At 44.5% G+C, this 17,644-nt stretch overlaps 1 protein-coding gene across 14 annotated transcripts in view; it reads left to right on the top strand.

Annotated features, from left to right (window-relative positions):
- The window catches only part of celf5a (cugbp, Elav-like family member 5a), a 192,266-nt gene that overhangs the window by 157,289 nt on the left and 17,333 nt on the right, over positions 1 to 17,644 (top strand). For all 14 annotated transcript variants that reach the window (XM_030432850.1, XM_030432843.1, XM_030432848.1 and 11 more), the window contains exons 5-6: positions 2,334 to 2,413; positions 11,153 to 11,299. In XM_030432850.1, coding sequence (XP_030288710.1) covers positions 2,334 to 2,413; positions 11,153 to 11,299 — 227 coding nt within the window. The remainder of the gene's footprint in view (positions 1 to 2,333; positions 2,414 to 11,152; positions 11,300 to 17,644) is intronic.

Here is a 17,644-nt window from a genome sequence, read left to right as displayed (position 1 = left end):
CTGCATGACATCTTTGATGCGAACTAAATCTTCCTATGTTGTCGCATTGCTACTTAAACTTAAGTCACACTTCTGAATACTTCTTCTACCACTGGAAGTTGCATTCCTCTTCATGGCTTTGGAGTACCTGTACTCTGTCTGAAAATGCAAACTTTTGAAACCAGGCGGAGTTCAGTCTTTTGAAAACGCCGCGCCCACCACCAACCAGGCAGTACCTGAATCCTCTGACAACCACTGCCCTGCTTTGCGCATGTCTGTTACGTTTTCGGCCTAACAGCGATGCGCGAATAGGGGGACAACAAGAACAATGGCTTATTGAGCTTTGTTTGTGCTGTTGACAAAAGTGTAGATTTGCTGCATTATTACTGTGATGTGATTTCTCGCCGCTCTTCAGAGGAAACAGTGGTGTGCGTGTTTAATTACAAACTTAGACCACAATGTCCTAGGGATGGGCATTTCAAGCAAAAATACTATCCGATTCGCCAGAAACTATTTGACGATTATTAAAATATTCAATCATCTGCTGTCTATATGTACTGTAGCATACATAACCATTGCCACGGGCTTATACTGACCTCGTGCGAAAAAGATCGGGCTATAAATGCAATGCAATTCTATAAAGGTTGGTGATAACATGGTGGTGAGACCTGGTGGTGCCATTGGTGAAAAATAATGGAAAATCTATTTTATCAGACAAAACCGTAGAGGCATGATCTATTCAAATAATTTGTTTCCATATTTTGACCCGTCCTTGGCCTTGCATGCATACTACAGTATTTTCAAGTGTTTTTGCAGACTCATGTCCACAACGTTGTCATATCAGTGCTTCCATTTTGTGAAACGCAACCCTTTCCCACTTTTAGTAAAACTGTTATCATGTAAACCAGTCAAAGTCAAATCATTTGGTTGAGACGCTTATTACAATATAAACTGATGCTCCCTAGCTTGTGAGTTGCACAGTTTCAGTTTTATTTTAAAGTAGGCAGGCGATGCATGGCTTGCAGAGTAAAAAGTTAACGGCATATGTAAAGCACCGTATAGTTTGTATGACTGTAGCAAAGTCCTTGTACAGGTCATGCCGAGCTCGAGCTCTTTTCTATCCATATCTCAATAGGGGGGTTGCGGTTTGACAGCTGAATGGGCATCTTGATTGGCTGGTGTCCACAGGGGTAAGCCCATTAAGAGTGGAAGAATGGCAGGGCGGCTGGGTCAAGCAGGATAGATGATAAGAAGAATAAAGTATGAAAGATTAAATAAGAATAGAAAAGAAACTTGAAATGAAATGAAATTAGGTGAAATAGGGTATAATTATGAGAGGACACGGTGGCTCAGTAGTTAGCGCTGCCACCTCGCTGCAACAGAGCCGCGTTCGGTCCTCACGTGCTTCCTTGTGAAGGGTTTATGTGTTGTTTTTGTTCCTCTGCCATCTTTAAGTTTGATAAATTCACTCAAGAGAAAGGAAGAGCAGTGTGTTGGGCGCACTGTATAGTCTGCACACATGTATCACCAAGACTGTGGTCGTTTTTTGGGTTGTTGTTTTTTTTTACGACTGATCATTTGTACTAGTTTGTCTCAGCCTTCAACCCAGCGCGTCCAAAAAGAGTAAAAGAGTAAACAGATAAAGTGTAATTCATGTTTTAATATAAACTCAGGCAGTCAGTGACAAAGGCAGTAAGTGCCACAGTGCTGAGGATATTTCCAGAAGAAGGGATCTGTACATCGGTGTAGTCATTTTATAATTAATGTGCAACAGCTCACTTTGTGAGTTCTAAAGCTATCCTTACTTTATCTACTCCTCACTATATTCCTCTAGGACACCAGAGCTAAGAGTGTTGGTTCTGTGGTTTTCTGGCCTTTGGACATGCATCTTCGTATTCACAAATATTGATCGTAACATCCTGTTGTGGGAAACGATAAACTGCGCTGAACTCTCAGATGAAGTGGTTTCTCCTCTATTTGAAAACATTATGAGTTTAGCCAGTTTAGCTACTATTTAATATGCACAGACAGGCATGTGGTGCTAAATAGCATGCTTTTCTGCTTCATCAGTGCAATCTCTTAGCCTGCAGCTCCTGCCTGCTTGTCTGCCTGCCTAATGCCCAGAGTGGGGCAGCCTGCTGTGCAATGAGAGCCTCTCACTGCACAGTGATTTTCTGCGGTGTCAAATATAATTCAACATCCTTTATTAATATACCGTAGGCTTTTAAACTGACTTGATTGATTACATTTACTGCATATATACACCGTGTGTTTGTGCGTCTGTGTCTGTGTGTGTGTGTGTGTGTCTGTGTGTGCCTGCATGTGTGCGGTGTGCATCTGCTCTCTCTTTTCAGGTTGCGCCTTTGTCAAGTTCTCCACACACACCGAGGCTCAGTCTGCAATCAGTGCCCTCCACGGCAGCCAGACCATGCCAGTGAGTACAGCTCTCTCCCTCGCCTAAAAAAAAAAAAACACAGAAACACACACACACACCATGCAACATCCATCACACGCATTCACAATTGCTATGGGCAGTCCGACACTCTGGATTCAGAGCGTTAAACTCCAGGTTTTGACCCCCAACTTCAAGGTTTTTAATCAACGTACAGAAAAAAAGTGCAACTGTCCTCATAAATATTCCAAAACAGATCCGACCAGAAACCTTCTGTCTGTATAATTAACGCGGTGCTTTCTTTTTTTCTTTTTTAAAACATCCAAATCTAATTTCCAGATAAAACTGTTTAGAATGATAATTGAATTTTGGGTGAGTCATCAATCAGTAGTTCTGCTTGCATAATCAGTGAATATAACTCCAGTGTGAGATTACATTTGCTCGTTATATAAGCACGCCGTGTCCTCCGAATTCTCTCCGTATTGGATTTACTATGAGCGTAGAAGCTGTGCTGCTCATTTGTATGTGCCTCGTGTTTAGGCATCGGTCCCTGTATACCTGACGGTGTCAAAATAAAAGCTACTTACTCCGCACTCCAAGCCTGAATAGAGTTATTCTCTGTGACATCCGGCAGGCGGACCGAGAGTCACGTCCCATATTATACAATGGCATGAAGTGTACTCTGCTTTTATCCTCATTTTTGTTTCGGGAACTCTCGCCTCTGAGAAGCAGGGGCCTTGAACTCTCTGCCACCCTATCTCACAGATGTCGCGTTTCACTGTATGATTTCATTATTAATGGTTGCCAATGTGTGGCTCAAGAGAGGAGAGCAGGGAGAAGCGTGGGAGCCAGCTGTGCCGTTTTGGCGCAACCTCAGAGTCAATCTAAGTGCAAATGACTGCAGGTCATGAGGAAAGACTCTGGATGTCCATTCTCCATAGATACCCTCCGTCTCTGTTGCTCCATCCCCCCTATCTCTGCTAGTTCTCTGCCCTCACTCGTCTCTCTTTGGCAGCCTCTCGGGATATTAGGCAATAGACTTGTTTACTCCACCTTTCACCACATTGGCTGCTGAATTATTCATCTAACTATAAGCAGGGGGCAGAAGGAAGGGGAGGAAGAGTTGGAGAGCGGGTGAAAGATTGGGGAGAGAGAGAGGCAAAGGGAAAATGAGTGAATGGACAGGATTTATACCTCCTGCTCTGGTAAATTGATTATAGAAATCTGATCAGCATCTCATATCCTGTGGCTGCTGAAGGAGAGGGCACAGTGTGCCTGCCTCGCTGAGATTAGCGGACCACCGGTGGACAATTACGCCTCAGCAGGACGGTGCTATTCAGAGCAAAGTGTCCATCAATGTAGCCAAGATCCTGGAATAAACCTTGGACCATACATCCTGTGTCCGTTTCAGTTAAAGTTGATTGCAGTTGAGTCACAGCTGCAAAGCGAAATCATGTACATTTATGGAATGAACGAATAAATAAGTAATCGTTTCATTTACAACACATAAATAAAGAAGTAGAACACGAGAAGAAAGACCATTGACCGCTACAATGGAGGGCACACACTGAACTTGTTAAGGGCATCCATTGCCTGGCAACTGTTATAAGAAATCGCCTCATAATCCTGCTTCTCTTGGGCTAATATAAATGATTAATCGTTCTAATGAACTAAGACAAACTGAGCCAGCACATGTAGATGTGAGTGAGCAGATTTGCTACCACACCAAGGCCCCGGCTGTTGAGCCGACTCAGCGAGATGACCATGAATAAAGCGCAGCCAATAGCATCGCTGGCCGAGGTGTTGAAGTGCAGCGAATATTAACACCGCGACTAACTACAGCAGTTTGAAAGATCTACTGCCAACACCCCTAAAGCATGAAGACTGGCTTTAGAGTTTATTAGTGTGCACACACACGCACACATGAATGCATGTGTGTGCATACATAAACATCTACAAACAGAGGCACTTTGTGGCGAGCACGTTAACATGAGCGCACACACGCACACAAGCATTCTCTATACGACTCCTCTCTGTGTTTCACTGTCACATGCTCTTACTGCCATGGGCTAGGGTCAAAGGCCTCCTGACTGATGTTATTTTCCAGCTCGGAGGACTTGAGCTGAATACATTTATGTTATTCATGTAGAGGGGGAGTGGGCATTATGTATGTGTTGGGTATGTGAGTTGGGAAGGAAAGAGAAAATCAGCATGGAGCGCGTTGCACGAATGTGGAGAGGATCTCTGCATGTACGGAAGGCGAGAATGGACAAAAAAGTGAAAAAAAAATAATGAAATAAACTTAAAGATTAAATTACTCTCTAAGTAAATGAATATGCCATTAAATGACCAAAAATAATATTAAGATCAAATGTAGCTGTTAGATTTATTTATGAAATGTGATAAACATCCCCCACAATCCCCATATTTAACCCTGCCATTCAAAATGTGACACGGACTCAACTTTCCATCCATTTGTTCTCCTAATGCAGAAGGAAAGTAAAACAACATTTAAAAATGAATGAATTGATAAAACATTTATTTATTTATGTCTACATTTTTTAGTACCTCCACCTGGTGGTTGGTTGGTCAGTCAGTCAGCAGGATTACATAAATGCCAACGAATGGATTTCCACGGGTCTTGGTCCAGAACAGACCCCATTAACTTTATGTCCGTATCTGGATAAATGGACCGATCCAGGGATTTAACATTGTGAGCCATTTTGGTTAATTTGTCAGGGAATAATGCATAGAAGAGGGCAGCCTTTATTCAGCTGCTACATGGTAACAAATATGGATAAGAAACCTGCAACTACCACAAAGGTGCAGCTGAGATAATGGGAATTCAATAAGGTAACAACCATTTTTTCATTGTTATGGAAACGTATCCAAACAGATCTGCAGGGAGAGGAGTAAACTAGATTATGCTCAGCAGCTGAACGTTTTTTGGACCGGGCTTGATCAAATTAGTGGGAGTGTAAAGCCCTGGTTAGCGGGTAGTGTTTAGGTTTAAAACTGCTCTGATTTCCGCAGCTTGGGTCCTCTATATGCGTACATGCCTCCGTGTATTCATCTGTGGACACATGTGAGGGACGACGAATGAAAAATGATCTGCCGATAGCCAACTACGACATTATGTCATCGCATGAGCGATGATGGCGAGATAGTGTAAGTGTATTATGGGAGCGTCATCGGCAGGTCACATTTTTAGACCTTGGCTCGATCTCCATCACGCCCTAACCCGTCATATTTCAAGCATCCAGACCTCTGCCTCCCATCCCACCATCCCTCAGCCTCCTTCAGCTATTACACACACACTGCCACAGTTCAGGATATGAGTGGTTCAATTAAACATTTAAACGCTAGAGCTGTAGAGCAAATTGCTGGGATTCAGCGGGGCCGTGTAGGAAGTAAGTCCCGGGACAGAATAACAGCGAGGCGAAGAGGCAGGTGTGGGTCAGGTCCGTAGAGCCGCGCTGATTTATTATTTTTTTTCCACTCCGTATCCGCATCGGTTCAGCCTGGGTTTGAGAGGGCTGTTTTCAGCTGACACAGGGCCCGAGACGGGAACACAGGAGCGGGATGATGGGAGGATAAGAAGCAGAACAAAGGAAAGCAAATGAGGTGAAGTTTTCGTGGAAGGGAGGGCTGGATGGTGGAGAGCGAAAGAGAAAAGAGGGTTAAAAAGGAAAAAAAAAAAAGGCATCCAAATGTGATTCCACGCTTGACGAAGAACTCAAATGCAAGTAGATACAACGTGTTCGCATAAGTAAGAACACAGTAACGATCTCATTGTGTATTTAATGAGATGCAGAGTTTTAATGTCAGCATCTTACAGGGATGACAGATCTTTGTGTTGCCACTCATTAAACAGTGCTCTGCTTTTATATTTTTAAGTTAATGTTTATTGTTTAAGACCTGTCATTTCCCCCCCCACCACCGCCACAGTTTTCTACAGTCTATTTTACATTCTAATGACAACGTATATTACAGTCATCCATTATTTTGCCAACCGAGCTCAAAGAGGACGTATATTTGTGTGATTTCATGGCTGGGGAAGCCTTATTAGCTAAACTGTGCCGCACAAAGGACATAACTTGCAAGCTGTAGCATCTAACTATATAAAAAAACAGGGAAAAAAGGGAGCGTGGTCAGGTCACGCAATGTCTAAATATTTGGGAATATGTTGCTGTTTGTGCTGCGAACGGTTTAATGAGGACGGCTAAATTAGGACTGTGTGTCCTGTGTGTGTGTGTGTGTTTGTGTGTCCGTGTGTAGGTGCACGCTGTTCATAGTACTAAAACGGGGCAGAGGAGGTTGATGGACATGCAGACAGAACATATCTCTTATTTCTTAGTCTGTTGCTCTTGGTGGTTGTTAATGGAACTTCCTCATCGGAGCGATCCACCACAGGCCGACGGGGGGCAACGACAGCGAAGGGAAAGCGAGGACAGTTAAAAAGAGAGAAAGGGAGAGAGCGAAACAGCTGTTTGTATGCACCTCTCCCCGCTGATTTTGAGTGATTACTACGAAAGCTCCGAAACGAATAATGCTTTATCTGTGATGACAGTTTAGGTTTTGTTTGGTTTTTACTGCTAGCCCCCAGGCGTTGTCTGATGTGGATTTTGTTTTGTGTGTTCCCTGACTTTATATTTTCCCCCTGACCCGCGGGGACGTCAGCCTCTCTGTTTTCCGAGTCCTCCTGATGTATAAATTAGGTATTGGACACAGCACTGAGTAGCACAACAGATAACATTGAGACTTCTTAGATATGTTAAATTGTTTATAATCTGCAGAGAGGATAATGAATGGAATACCATGCCGTGGTAATATATTCTGATCCAACAATTTTTTTTTGTATGCACTGGTAAAAAAAAATGTAAGGATGTTAAAGTTGAGACGTATTTCTTAATGTTTGTTCTTTGGGCGAGTAGAATCAGTGTGCGACTAAGCCATGCAGAGCGGGACACCATTAAGGCGTTCTGTCCACCAGGTGACACTTAGAACTACTCGGACACCACAGAAGATCAGTCCGCTGCAAGCCAGCATATGTTCAAAGTTAAAGAAGTGTGGAATACGCAGCTGGGCGTGCAGTTTTGGACAGGCACCAAGCCTCTTTGGCAATGAGAGGGAACTATAAAGAGGCAGACTTTTCCTTTTTGGTCCTGAATCTCTGTGGTGCCTTTTTCTGATCCCCCCCTGTTTAACTCCCCGCTTCCTTCAGCGGCTCTCTAGGCAGCTGGGAGCCGCCTGGTGGAGGGGATTCTGCTCACACTTGGCAGCTTAAAAATATAATGAGACTTTTTACTTCACACTTCATCCTCCTCTCTTTAAAGCAAATGGAGATTATGCTCACTGATATCCTGAAAGGACTAACTGGGCAAACCTGGGAGGTAAAAAAATGTTGCAAGGGGATGCTTAGCCGACAAGCCATATGATTCAGCTGCCCTGAGGAGGGGGAGTGTGTGTGGGGGGCAAAGTCAGCGTGTAGACCTCCTTGAAAAAAGGTTCGCGGAGAGTGGGGACATACATGCAAAGGTATAAAACAGAATAAAAGAGAGAACCAGACAGGACACTCCAGTCTAGCACTAGTTGGAAAAGAGCTCGACTGCAGTGTTCCAACTTTAACACCCTCAGATTATAGAACTCAGCCTTCCCCAAAAATTATAGAAGCAGAGCAGGAACACGTTCTCCTCATTATCAAAGAGGGTAAGGTTTTTAATAGCTTTCTTTTTTTCTTTTTTTTTTTTTACTGTGAGAGGGAGTTGAAATATTCAATATGTACTAACACAACTCGTCTGTATGCTGGTGCTGCACTGCCCCGTCCTGGACTCTCCCAAAGTTAAACCTCATAATAAAGTTAATGATGCAGATAGTAAAAAAAGAGCTGGACTGATGCACGACAAACCTGCAACAGAGAAAACACATTCACATTCAGAGGTGGTCTGGGACACATGTGACCACGTTCTGTCAGCGGTGTGTACACACACGTGTCCTTGGCCAAAACGACCGCCTACTCAACTGCCGTCCTCCTTGAAGCCACCGCGACAATCATAATGTATTAATCGCTGTCTGATTTCCATTTGGTCTACTGTAATGTAAATGACATCTTTTGGCTCCCTTAACCTGCCAGTGATAGCTGCAGACGTTTGTGAATGCACTCTGTTTCAGATAACCATTGATCCCTTAACAAATGGTGTGATTTTAGGAGTTTGTACCATGAGGAGGAACATAAAAATCTTTGTGAACCAGCTTGGGCGAATTCTACATCACTGATGCCTTCTCGTAAATTTGGCAGTAAATGTAAAACATGAAGATGTTTCTTTCCTTGTAAAAAGTGTCAGTTTGTTGCGGCATTGCTGTAAAAAACCTGCCCGCCCGCGTCGAACCTCCCAGCAGCAGTTTGAACACACTTGTATCAAATGTATTGAACACAACGGATTGAAGTTAATCATGTCAAATTTTTTAAATACGGTAAACGGTTTTTAATCAAGGCGATATCTTTGTCATCTGTGAAAAACGTCACCAGACTCCCTTAAAAAAATGCTATATTTTGAGATTTGTAGCCATTGGAGAAACACCGTCTACAGCTATTCGGGCCTACTTGTTAATTCGGCAAAAGCTATACATGAAGGTTTTTTTTTGTCTAGTGTAAAATGATTATATTTGTTTGTTCTAGTGATGTAGGTGTATTTGAATATCGGGCAGGGAGGTGAGAGGCGACTCAAGGTGCATGTTATTGCCAGGTGTAAACTGACAGGCTGGAAGCTGTCCATTGGTGGACGGATGGTAAAACCAAATGTGAACAGCCTCGAAGTTAATCCTGAAGTGGTTCTTCATGTACAAGGTGTTATTTGAGAGATTAGGGAACAGAAAGATTACGTTGCTCTATCTCTTGTTTCTATCCTGTTTGTAGTGGAAACACACACACAGCTCTTGATGATCAGCGAAAGTGTTGCTCCAGTGTGGCAGGATGGCGCATACAGTCTGAAACACAACAATTAGTCAGTCAGCTGGCCAGAGTACCGTCGTCAGCCGGCTTGACAGTCTGACAATTAGCCTGTCAGCCGGTTAGCAACCATCTAGCCGACCAGCCTGCCAGTCATTCAATCACACAGCTAACTAGACAGTCGGCCCTTTAGTCGGACAGCCAACTACCCAACTGGCCACTCACCTGCAATCCTTCAAACCTGTGATTCAACTGGCGAACGAGCCAGGAGCAGAGGGCTCCGGGGGGGTTATAGAGAAAAGTGGGGAGAATGGAAAGGGAAGGGAAAGGAAGAGGATAAAATCTATATGCTACAGTCGAAGGATCCAGTGCCTGTCTTTAAACATCTCTCACTATCTGTGGATGTCTTTATTAGCAGAACTCCTGGGACCTCAGGCAAGGAGAAATACGAACAAAGGAACCTAGAAGCTTTAATGTGTTATGTAATAAAAACAATAACATAACTAGAAGCACGGATGCAATTTCTGACTGCTGGTCCAACACGACTCCTGATCGAACCCAACCGAGAAATACCATTTTAGCTCTTTCAGCGGGCCCCAACCCCCAACCTTCAATCCAGACACCTCGCCAGTCACCATGGTTATTGACAATCTTGCATCAATTTCAGGGGGGCCCCTTATCGTGACTGACACACAACCTTTCTACACTGTCAGATCAGAGTAATATTTCGGCCTTTTATGTGGATCGATGGGCCAGTTTGGGGGCGCAGAGGGGAGGAGAGGCGGAGCGCACAAAAGGTCAACTGTAGCGCTAAATCATTTGAAGATTCTTAATGAAGGGTGTGTGGCAGACACACCTGCTGGTTCATTATTGGGCTGTGGAAAAGAGGTAATTGTGTTGATAAGGGGATGGATAGCCTGAGCCACGCAAAGGAAGGGGGGGAGGCAAAAAATAGGACGGGATGAGAGAAATTGCCCTAAAAAGCAACATTTTCTTTGAAGAACACTTTCACCAAGGTCAATAGGAACCGCCGCCAATTGTAGCTCTTATTTCAAATGATTATACATCAAAGATCTTTTAACCTTAACTGTAAGAAGGAGCACCAAGGTTACATATATGTACTGTACCATCAGGGGTAAGCTGGGGGGGGGGGGGGGGGGTGAATAAAGTATTTATGTCAGGCACGGCGCGGCTGCTTTGTCCCGGTTGACTTTGTACATATGTTAAACAATGATTGAAGGAACGGATGGTTTCTGTCTGCAGTGCACATCTGCCGTCAGAGCCGCTCACTCAATAAGTGGAATATTTTTATTCTCCACGTATCTCTGTTGGCTTCATGTTTATGTATGCGCAGCCACAAAATAAGGAGGCACGAATCTCTGCAAAAAATACAAATGTGTAATGATAATGCATGTAGGAAGCCCCCCCAGAAAAAGGAAAAAAAAAAACCTGACATGCAATTAGAGGGGCTCATTAGATATTGATGTTAACAGCGGTTGTTGTTGCTAATGAACACGACATACGACAAAAAAAATTAAAAAAAAAATCTGAAATAATAACCAATAGCATTCTTCACGCGCCTTTTTTTTTTTATATACAAACCTTTTGTTAGTGGCTGTCTGAAAGTCATTACAATCAACACTCACCGAGGCAAATTCTTCCTGAAGTGGTTTGAAGCCTTTTTTTGGGGGGGATAAGATGTTGTAAGACTGTGATCCTGCTGTTGACTGAGTGTTGGCCTTGGAGGTACTTGCAGTAAAGCGAGGTTAAGTGTCCACGCTCTTTTTGCCTCCTCTAATTTTCTGTTCTCTTTACCTTCTCTTTATCCTCAGGGTGCTTCCTCCAGCTTGGTGGTCAAGTTCGCCGACACAGACAAGGAGCGCACCATCAGACGTATGCAGCAGATGGTCGGGCAGTTTGGCATCTTCAACCCAGCCATCGCACTTCCCTTCAGCACCTACAGCTCTTACGCACATGCGGTGAGTTGGAAAAGACGCACGTAGCACGTATAGAGCAACTCAAATGGAAACACAATCATGACGGTGATTCAGCGTGTCCGAGTGCTACTATACTCTAATGATTTTCAGATACAAGGTTTGCAACTAGCTGGTAAACACAATGGAGGATTGGGCAACTAAGGACGTAGATATTTCCCATCAGGAGTTTTTGGAGAACATACGTGAGAAAAAAATGGAGCTCCATTCATTCATCAGTGTCAGGAAACACTCAAAATGACCCCTAATATTGCTCCATGTAAGCTAGCCTGACTAATTTCTACTATTTCTGATGGCATTCTCCTCCCCTTATGCTACCTGCCTGATACCGTTTCTACAGGAAACAACAATAATCTCCAAGCTGGCAACCTGTATGCTAAAAGTGGCATACATACACTACAAGCTACCCTAACCCTGACCCGGTTGCTAAAATTACAAACTCAAACAAGTTATTCGTTTTTACCTTTTATTTTGGGGATTTAGTCAAATTCTAATGCAAACACTATTTTTCAGTGACACTGTCGCTAAAACTTGGGCTGCCTGACACGATTGTGATTTGATTTAAAGGAGTGCAAACAGGCCAGAGGATTTCCCCCCCCCCCCATACCAGAATAAGAATGAGCACAGCCAGACGTTTCTCTGTGGACACAGGTCTGGCTTTGATGGACTACATATAAGCTAATGTTCGCCCCCTAACCCTAACCCTAACCCTAACCCGCCCACAATTGGACAAAGAAATCTGTTCATGTGGATTTAAATGTGCGCGAATCTCAAGTCTTTTATTCCACCAACTAAATTTGATGTAGCCAAATTGTGTGAAGACCTTTATGTGCGGAATTTGAACATGTCCAACCCGGGAGCCCCCCAGTGGTAAAATCAAGCCGCTCACAGTAAGAAGTATGGAATGCTGCACCAATTTCACGAGGAAAAAAAAAAAAATCAACCACAAAACTCACCCAATCAGTCACTCGAAAGAACACATTAAAGGTGACACGTCGACTGCTGCAAGTGATGCTGCTTCCCCTGCGTTTGCTAATTAGCCCGGTACACATCATTTGTGTTTGACCCTTCAGGTAGTTCAGCGTGCTCCTGAAGCGGAACCAAAGATGTGCCAGAATCCACATCACACATTGGACACACAATTATATAAACAACTCTTAGTAAAAAAAGTAAACGTATTTTCGTTATCTCTGGTCCACGCAAGCGTTGGATATTCTAACGCATCTGCCAGTGAAATATATACTTAACATTCCAGTGCTTTCAGCCCGACAGAGCGACTTCTTGTTTTTTTTTTCTACTTAGACATCTTCATAAATGAATATTAGCCCAACTATCATCACTTCCATTAACATCACTTCTTCCCCCTCTCCTCCTCTTAAGCGGTGCTGTCATGCCATTACGTTCCGGCTTTCGCTACCCACAGCACGTAGACACACACACACACACACATTTAGTTAGCTTGTACCCTCCAACCCCTTCATCAGCTTCCCTCTGCCCTCCTACCCCCCTACCCACTGTAGCCCCACCCCCCCTCAGGGCATGGCACCGTACACACACAGCAGACCCGCGGCTCTTTGATGAGTTCAGACAGCCTATGCAGCCCCCTCTCACCACTCGCCCCCTCCCTCCACCCTCCATCACACTGCTTCTCTACCCTTCCCCTCTCCCTCCCACTGTCCCTCCCTCTGGGCCCATGAGATGCTTCAGGGGCCACAGTTGACTCAGAATATTCCATGGGCAACTTATCCGCACACAAACTTTCTTCTTCTTCCCTGCTGAGACAGAGCACACACACACAGACACACACACGCACAACCTACTTGAAGCAGGCAAAAAATTAATTTAAGAGGCGCTTTCCATCCAGCGCTGCGATAAAAACCTGGGCCCCCTGTCACAACACGCCGCATGAATACACATAAACATCTGCGGAGTGTTTATTTACAGAGAAGGAGGAACACAAATTCATTTTTTTTTTCTGTACTTATTTGGATGTCAAAGTTGCGTATTTTCTTTCTTCTTTTTTTTTTTGCTGTTTCTAAATGCCAGGATTAATTGTTGACGTTAGCCAGGTCTTGGGGGCTTATCCATTTCCCCTCATTTTCACATCACAGCCCTGGGACCCAGTGTGAAATGTGCAAATTGACCATCCCAGAGTAATTGCGAGGCCATCTCTTGTGCTCTCTCTCCAGTAAAAACTCCCACCTTCATTACCATTCATGAAATGCAGCCCTTTCCCAGGAAATGTGGAGAAATGCAAATGTTTAAGGGGTGGTGGAGGCAGTGGCGGTCTGCGGGGAGACCATTGTGCCCCGCTCAGGTTGGCCATGACTCTTATTTACTGTGGCAGAGACCCGTGTCGACTCATACAGACGCACACAGGAGCGAACACACTGGCACGCACTGCTGCCGCAAATGCTCTTCCCCCCCCCCCTTCATCTCCTCTCTCTGATACACACATATAATATAACAAAGAGCAGGATGATGCTTGGAAAATCGAGTTCCGAGTGAAAGTAACAAGGGCACAGGGGATACTTCAGCATTAGAGAGAATCAATTACCATTAAATCTAAAGGAGAAATTGCACGTATGTGGTTACTCGAAACAAAGAGTATACGGCATGAATGATGTTAGTGAAGGTGAAATTCTCCTTGTATTAGTATTATGAATCACAGAGACGCTGGATGCCGTGTACCTGCAATAATGAATTTAGCAAAATAAAGCAAGTCGGAATGAGAAATTTCGGAGGCAAGGCAACCTTGGAGATAAACTCAGCTCAACTTTTTGATAAAGTAATGAGTGCACAGGAGGCAGTAATGGATTATCAGCGAAGGCTCTTGTTTTCATATCTCGCTAAAGACTTATTTAATGAATCCAAATGCTGCCTCGGACTGCTAGGTAGGTAATAATGTGGAATAAGGGGAAATATTAGTTATCTTTAGTGCGGGTGTCCAGCTTGTGCAGCGGTTATGATTACATTACAGTCACCGGTGCCGGCTGCGTGCATGTGGTGAGCAGCCTTGATTCGACCGCAGCCACCGGGAATGCGCCCAAGTGATTCGATGAATGTTTCTTTTACGGCGAAGATAAACTACACATATTCCCCCCAAGACGAGAAAAAAAAAAACTCTGCAGTGACAGAAAAAAGGACTTTATCTGCAAAGACACATAACATGTTCGCCCACTCTCCGTACACACTGGCCAAGAGAAGAGGGTGGCACAGTATAGAATACAGATGTGGGGAGAGATGGTATATATAGCTATAACCAGGGAGTACAGTAAATGGTAAATTCAAAGAGCTACCTCTCCACTACAGCAGTGGATAGGATTATAGAGTTGAGCTGACAGCCAGTAAATTGGATTTTAGTCAAACCAGGAGAAGGAGGGGGCTCTGAACACAAATTGGAGGGGCACAACACTGACAACATATGCCAAAAAATGAGAAATGTGCCATTTTTTCCACGATAGACACAGACACCGGTGTGCCCTGACAGGAGACATCCTATTTGCAAAAAGGTGATTTCATAAAACACAAGCTGGGAGAGCGAGATCCCATGTTTCATTCCGGTGTTAGTTGTGAGCGATTATAGTTCGGCCGAATGCGAGCAATAAAACCGGCTTTTATTACCTTTTGTATTTCCCCTCCAAGACACAAACATCATATTTGTAAATGATTAGATTTGATTCGAGTCACTTGTCTTCCCTCCGTCTCGCGAAGCCGCGTCTCTTTTGTGAAGACAGCCATTTTAGCTTTCCCCTGGTCTCTTTAGGTGGAGGGCTGCAAGCTGTGTCAGAGGACAAGAGGGAATTTTTTGGTTTTTTTTGTTTTGTTTTTCAGATTTTAAGGCACCTCCAGCGCAGTGCAGCCCCCTCCTCCCCCTCCCCCCCTCACCTCCCCCCCCCCCAAAAGATGCATTAAACTGAGTGTGAGATAGATAAATGAGAGGAGAGAAAATGGTTTAACTTGGTGCTAATGGTGACAATGTGTGGGTGGATGAGAGGGAGGATGATGACTGTAAGCTCACATTAGGAAACATCTCCCCCTGTTGGAGGGACTTGCATTCAGACGGAGCAACACACACACACACACACACACAGACACACCCACAGCACACGTGAGAAACGATGGTAACAGATTACTGCATCATTTGCCTGTGCTGTAAAAGTGCTAGCGCACAAACACATATGAGCATCCTTGTGTGTGTGTGTGTGTGTGTGTGTGTGTGTGTGACCTGGTTTAGCTTTGTTATACTTGTGAGGACTAGCTCTGCCGTGCACACGCATGTATGCACACAACAAAGAGCATCAGATGAAAAAAAAAACCTATTAGAATCTTTCAGTGGGAATGCAGCCTGCTAGCACGGGGGGAAGTGACAAATGAGGCCCTTGAGCTTCAGTCTTCTGTCTTCAGTCTTTTAGCTCACCTCATTGACCCACCGTCTCCCTCTCTCTCTCATCTTTCGCAACCTTTCTCACCCTCCCTCTCTCTCTCTCGTCATCTCTGCCGCTCTTTGTCTCTCTCTCTCTCTCCCTCTCTCTCAGCCCCCACCCTCTCCCTCCGTTCCCCGGCTGGTTGGGCTATAAGGGGTCACATGTGACGGTGCCGAGAGTCGGCGAGTCACAGAGCAGCGCTACTGAGATAATTGCCATGTGATAAAGAGGTGATTGCCTGCTGGCACCAGGGGAGAGTAATGCCATCAGGTTGCAATAAAAAAGCAGATGTCTGACACTAAATGAATGCTGCCGGATCCCGGGCAACTTTCTTTTCTTTTTTTTCTTTTTTTTCCTCCCTTTTCATCTCACGTGCTCCTCTTTTGTCCCCCACTTGTTCTCTGTCTGCCTCTTTCTTCCCGTCCTCCTTTTTTCTTTTCAAGAGGAAGCGGAGAAAGGTTTGCATCTGTGATGATGAAGACCGCTCCTGCTCATTCCCCACCAAAGACGTTTTGCTATCTACCGGGTAGCGCATAAATAAAGAAACGGGAATGTCTTTTTGAATGTAATGCCTTTGAAAATTTTTGAAAAGGACCGGAAAAAAAAACGCATATACATATGAAAAGTGAAATGGAACAACTTTGAATATCTCTGTCAACATAACCACTCTGCTTTCTGCTCTTTATTTTATTTTTTTTATTTTATTTTTATCAGAGAGAGTTTGTATTAACCACTGAATTCCAACATAATTACATGGTTGGGTTTCCAATTTCCTCCGTTTTAATTCGGAACGAAGCATCAATGAACGCCAGCGTTGTTATCCATGGAAATCTGACGGATGGCATTAAGGATTGCTTTATCAAAGACGAGCACTGGGCAGAGAAGCTAGTATTGTGGAGTTCACCCACCACTTCATTTCTACTCCCTCCCGGGCGGTAACTTGCTTGAGTCCACCGGGCCCACACACCATCAAAAAAAGGCTGCAAGCTTATTAGAATCAGCCCCGCTCCTCCTCCGAATGCAGCAAGTAGAGCACGAGAGAAGACAAAAAAAAAACAGCGAGTGGTGTGACAGTGTTTGCTCTGTAACACCAGCCCGGTCAGACCCTTCATCCTGAAGTCCAACCCCATTCACATCCTAATAGGGGCGGGCAGTCACAGCATTGCCAGCGCTCGGGAGCCCCAGATCCTCGAGACCTCTTTGTTTGTTTCTGTGTCACTGCTTTTGTTTAGTTTCTTGTACCCCTTCGCCGTCTTTTTTTTGCAGCTATGCCCCCCCTCCCCCTTAAAGGCTCAATTTATCTTATTTGGAAAGGAATGGATGATCCCCATTTGTCACATTGAAATTATGCAAATGACAAAAGGCGCTAATAGATAGCAGTGGCGAGGCATGTGGCTAATGGATGAGATGCCAGCGCCGGGCATTCTACAGCGGGACAGCCGCTTTCAGGTTACCTGACAGGGGCACTGAGGGAAAATAATTGGCTTTTCCGTCGCTGGGTCCCCATGCAAATGCAAGCAGAGTGGCATTCTATACCTCCGGCGTCTCACAACATCGTCATTAGCATTAGTGCCAGTGGCAGAGGAGTTTGATTTTTGCTTATACGAGTCATTCTCGGGCCACAGCCGTCAGCAGCTCCACTGACACATAGCAGCCATTCAGTATTTAACAGATTTGGAGACGGGGGGGGGGTGCAAGGTTGGTCCAGCTGTGTTTGTATTCCTATACCACCGAGGTCTGTTGGGCTGCATGGCCCACAAACGATGGTTGATTCCCTGGATTAAACCCACTGGTTCACAATCTGCAAGAGGCACTGTACAGCGATAGATTTTCTTCTGAATTAGGCATTCGGCATGTGGGTTGAACGGCGAGAATTTAAGCTGAGCGCTGAAACTAAAATAGA

This window comes from Sparus aurata, chromosome 11, assembly GCF_900880675.1.
Source record: "Sparus aurata chromosome 11, fSpaAur1.1, whole genome shotgun sequence".
In the NCBI taxonomy this organism is placed as follows: Eukaryota; Metazoa; Chordata; class Actinopteri; order Spariformes; family Sparidae; genus Sparus; species Sparus aurata.
This window is presented reverse-complemented; position numbering and strand designations above follow the sequence as displayed.